The sequence below is a fragment of the Mauremys reevesii genome, linkage group 16 (assembly GCF_016161935.1).
Source record: "Mauremys reevesii isolate NIE-2019 linkage group 16, ASM1616193v1, whole genome shotgun sequence".
Classification (NCBI taxonomy): domain Eukaryota; kingdom Metazoa; phylum Chordata; order Testudines; family Geoemydidae; genus Mauremys; species Mauremys reevesii.
Genome location: NC_052638.1, coordinates 27,499,430 through 27,504,508, shown reverse-complemented (window position 1 = coordinate 27,504,508; position 5,079 = coordinate 27,499,430). Strand labels below are relative to the sequence as shown.

Genomic DNA, 5,079 nt, shown 5'->3' with positions numbered 1-5,079 from the left:
AGCTGGCTCTGTGGGGGCTGAGAGAGGGAGAAGGTTAGCTATGGGGGCTGGAGGAGGGGGTTAGCTATACAGGGGTGGGGGTTTATACAGGAGGTGGAGGGTTGTGGGAAGCTGGCTCTGCAGGGGAGGGGTTAGCTATACAGGGTGGGGGTTATACAGGAGGTGGAGGTTGTGGGAAGCTGGCTCTGCAGGGGAGGGGTTAGCTGGGGGCTGGAGGAGGGGGTTAGCTATACAGGGTGGGGTTATACAGGAGGTAGAGGTTGTGGGAAGCTGGCTCTGCAGGGGAGGGGTTAGCTGGGGGCTGGAGGAGGGGGTTAGCTATACAGGGTGGGGGTTATACAGGCGGTGGAGGGTTGTGGGAAGCTGGCTCTGCGGGGAGGTTAGCTGGGGGCTGGAGGAGGGGTTAGCTATACAGGGTGGGGGTTATACAGGAGGTGGAGGGTTGTGGGAAGCTGGCTCTGCAGGGGAGGGGTTAGCTATACAGGGGCTGGAGGGGTTAGTTATACAGGAGGTGGAGGGTTGTGGGAAGCTGGTTCTGCAGGGGAGGGGTTAGCTGGGGCTGGAGGAGGGGGTTAGCTATGCAGGGTGGGGGTTATACAGGAGGTGGAGGTTGTGGGAAGCTGGCTCTGCGGGGAGGGGTTAGCTGGGGGCTGGAGGAGGGGTTAGCTATACAGGGGTGGGGGTTATACAGGAGGTGGAGGGTTGTGGGAAGCTGGCTCTGCAGGGAGGGGTTAGCTGGGGGCTGGAGGAGGGGTTAGCTATACGGGGTGGGGTTATACAGGAGGTGGAGGGTTGTGGGAAGCTGGCTCTGCAGGGGAGGGGTTAGCTATACAGGGTGGGGTTATACAGGAGGTGGAGGGTTGTGGGAAGCTGGCTCTGCGGGGAGGGGTTAGCTGGGGGCTGGAGGAGGAGGGTTAGCTATACGGGGTGGGGTTATACAGGAGGTGGAGGGTTGTGGGAAGCTGGCTCTGCGGGGGGAGGGGGTTTGCTGGGGGGGTTAGCTATACAGGGGTGGGTGGGCTGTATGAAGTTGGCATACAGAGGTGGGGGCTGGAGAGTGGGCAGCAGCAGGCTGGCTCTGCCTCAGGGCTGGGTTAGGTGGAGCTGCACGAGCGACCCTGGCTTCCCCTGCCCAGCCCCTTCTGTGCGCGGGGGCCGCTCAGACGCGCGCGCGCCCAACGGCCGCTGCAGTTGGTTCCGGCACCGCCCCGCAGCAGCAGCAGCAGCCGCCGCCCGGTCCCGCGCCCCCGCGCGCCATGGTGGAGGTGAACACCGGCTACCCCCGCTCCCTGCCGGGGGCGCTGAAAATCGCCCGCCTGGTACGAGGACAGGCTGGCTGGGCGGAGGCGCCGGGCGAGCCCCTGGGGCGCGGGCGGGGCGGGCTGAGCGGTGCGCAGCGCCCACTGCCGTCCGCTAACCCCCCTGAAGTACATTAAGTGTCCCAGTGGCTTTAAGGGGCTTCAGGTCGGTCCTTGAATGAGCGGAGACGGGGCCAGCGCGGGGCCGGGCAGTGGGGCACGGGGTACAGAGCTACATGTTGACCCCGTGCTCAAATGACCGTGGAGGACGTTAGTAATTCTGCCGTTATTCTTCCAGGTTGTTGCATTTGTAACATTCGTCTGTTTTGCTGCCTCGAAATCCCATGAAGCCTTTATAGCACTGGCAGTCATGGAGTTTGTCATCACTGTGTTATTCTTTCTGCTCTACTTGCTCAAACTAGATAAAAAGATGAAATTCTTCTTTTGGCCTTTAGCTGTAAGTATTGATTTGTATCTTTTAAAATGCAAGTGTGTGTATGTGTTTGGTGATTTATGCATAAAAACAAGTGTTGGGCTAGTGCCTAATTAATTAACAGTTGTGAACAGGCTCCATATTATTTCCAAAAAATGTAAGCACCAGTTCTGCAAAGGTAAGATGCAGCTACTGTCCAGTTCTGCCTAGGGGAAAAGATCATAATCGCTCTCTTGTATTAATTCTTTTGTTTTAAAGTGAGCTAATCTTTTAAATAATGAATATATTAGCATTACAAAAACTCTCACTACTAACAATATCAAATGAATAAAACACCCAGACATAAAATTCATAGTGTATGCTGTATGTAGACCAGGGCTCAGACAAAGGGGGGTATTTCAGGAATGCAATTTTTAGTATCATGCCACTTGGTGTCACTCTAGATTAGATATGGACATTACCTAATCCCATTTCAGTGGCAACAAGATTTTGTTTCTTGGCAAGTAATAACAACGTTGGGAATATTTGCAATCATTTAATGTTTTTAAGCATGACAAATATATTTTTTCACCGACTTCCTTCAAGGAGTAAAATAAGACTGCTATATGCTGCAAGTACACATTTCAGTATTTGTTAGCCATGTACTTTAATGAAAGTTAATTATGTTTTATAATATATTTTCAGGATATTTTCAACTCACTGATTGCAGTTTTGTTCTTTATCATTGTGTGCCTGTGTGCAATAATAATCAAGACCACGACTGGGACTCTGGTTGGAGGAGTAAGTAGGGGAATTTATAGTATTAAATTATACTATTAAAATTGAGATGGCTTAAATGTTTAAATATTTAGTTATTCTCGTGTAACAAATATTACTGTTCTTTTTTCCTCAAAATAAATCTGTCCTAATTTTTGACATTTTAAAATATGTCAAATAATAAAAACAGGAACTCTCACACTGAGTTCTTCATACATACAGCTATGAGCCATAGTGTGCAAAGCTGTCATTTTGTTCCAGTGCTGACAACTGAAGCAAATTAAAAGAAAGTTTTACAAATATTCCAAAATAAGTGACTGTGCTGGATTAAACGTTTGATAGGATTGGCTCCTGTGTGAGCAATCTCTAGAATTTAAAGTTGAGTTAAAAGCTACAGCAGCAGAAAGCACTGCACATATTCAGGATAAAAAGATTGAGGACTTATTATTGGCTGCCATGATGCAGGAGATTAAAGCCAAGCCTAATAAAACAGATATTTGGGCAAAATGAATAAGGATATTACAATTGCCAGGAGGGAGAGAAGCAGATTCTCTCCCCCCACCCCTTACACACTTGAGAAATTGGTTTTACAAATCTGGATTTAGTCATGTCCAAAAACCCCATTCATCCTATTATGAGCAGGTTGTTTACTAAAACTAAAACAACAAACTCCCATTCTAAAAGAAATAAAATCTTCACTACTACACTTAAGACAAGTAATGCATTTTAGCAGCAACCGTGTCACAGAAAGGTGGTGCACTTAAGAAAACACACCAGATTCTTTTCAGATCTGAGTCCAGGCACTCAGGCCAAGTGATATGCACTGAAATAGTAAAGGATAGTTTCCTCCTGGGTGACAGCTAAGACACAATCATTCTTTTTCTATCTAACAGAGAATGACCATGTGAAATAAAGAAATCTTGGGGGAGTGAACATTCTGAAGAAAAACTGAAAGAGACCCAAATTGCATAATATAATTGCTAGACCTCTGGGGAGTATATCCCAAGGTAGCTGTGATAAGCAGAGCTGCTCCATGATTCTTCCCTAGTGAATTGTGGGAAGGCATTGAAGGAACTATCATCACTTTAGGGATTTGGCTTCTTCACTGAAAAATGGGTGGGTGACCAGCCCAAGTTAAAGTGGCACCCAAGGTCTAGCCTGTACCCCCAGCCAGACCACCTAGCACAGGTTTAAAGCATCACCAAACTTGGTGCTTTATGTGTGGACAGGCAGGGGCTTAGGGCAACACCCACATAAGAACCCAAGTTAACTCTGCAGCAGACATTGTTAAACAGGACTCTTAGGTGACACTTGTTTTGCTTCCTTGTGACTGAAATTTTATAATGAGTTAGCCCCACATTTTAATAACAAGTATTCACATTTTAAACATTAAATAAGGTAACTTCTTGTCAATTCAGAGTTTTTCACGTCAGAACTTCTGAAAGAGAAAAATATCTTTTTCTTCTAGCCTTGCATCTGCAAACACTGTGTTTACTGCAGTCCAAAACCATTAAGTAGATCATCCCTTACACAGACATAAGAGATTTGGTTCTGGAGGAAAGCATAATCTCACATAAAGAAGCATGTCTGTAGTCTGGTTTCCATGGAGACTGAGTCACTTCCTATTCTGAGATGACAGATGAAGGGCAAGCAAGGTCAGGGTGAAGATGATTGCCAGAGCATAAGGGGAAAGTCATTTAATGAGAGATTGCAGCATATCTGACCTAAAGTATGGAGAACACTGAGTTTCTCAGTCATCACAAATCAAATATCCAGAAACATTTAGAAGGGCAGGACCAATTTAGTGATCTGTAACAACTGCATCTGCTCAGAATTGGTAATGCATGAGTTATTACAATGAAAGGTAAAGACGATAAACAACTAACTGTGATGTGCATAGGAGAAAACAGTTTTCTTTTTATTTGCAGGTCTTTGGTCTTCTGTTGGTTGTTCTTTGTATTGCAGATTCTGTTCTTCTTTTCAAGAAGATTACATTTAATAAGCCAAGAGGAAGGAATGTTATTACCAGATAAGAATGACCAATTTACCAAGAGACTGATTTATTCTCCACTTTAAATGCCTATTGATTAATAGGATACTTGTTTCTTTATTAGCCTATGTATTTTTCTTAAAGGGTTTAACATGTTCGTCTTAGAATGACAATATTTTCCTGTGTGTGTTTTTTAATTAGTTTACTTTTTCACACTAACTTTCTTTAAATTCCCATGGATTTTTCTAGACTACATTTTACCAGTGTTAACTTTAAATATTGTTCTATGTGTTTTGGTAAACTTGATACATTTTCACTTGTTAAAAAAATCTAATTTTCTACAGAAGTGTTTATATAATAAAATTGAAAATACAAATGGATCTAAATGTATTATTTCAGTAGGTAAGTAGTAACTGTACTTCAAGCAAGAATTATTTGAATTAACACGAGTCTTTTCCTGCCAGATATATTTAGAGACCGATTTTGACATCCACAGTCATGTTGAATAGCATCTTACTCTACAGGTGGGCCAGTTAATGGGATCACTGTGAAGTAAAGTATTATTTGTTATGAGTAAAGGTATCAGAATCTGACCCTTAGAA

General features: G+C 44.6%; 1 protein-coding gene across 1 annotated transcript; it reads left to right on the top strand.

Moving 5' to 3' along the window:
- Positions 1-1,028: 1,028 nt before the first annotated feature.
- Positions 1,029-4,845, top strand: LOC120384538 (chemokine-like factor). Its single transcript, XM_039503390.1, has 4 exons — positions 1,029-1,319; positions 1,597-1,755; positions 2,416-2,511; positions 4,416-4,845. Exons 1-4 carry the CDS (start codon positions 1,257-1,259, stop codon positions 4,518-4,520), a joined length of 423 nt encoding a protein of 140 aa, XP_039359324.1. The 5' UTR covers positions 1,029-1,256; the 3' UTR covers positions 4,521-4,845.
- The last annotated feature ends 234 nt before the right edge of the window (positions 4,846-5,079 follow it).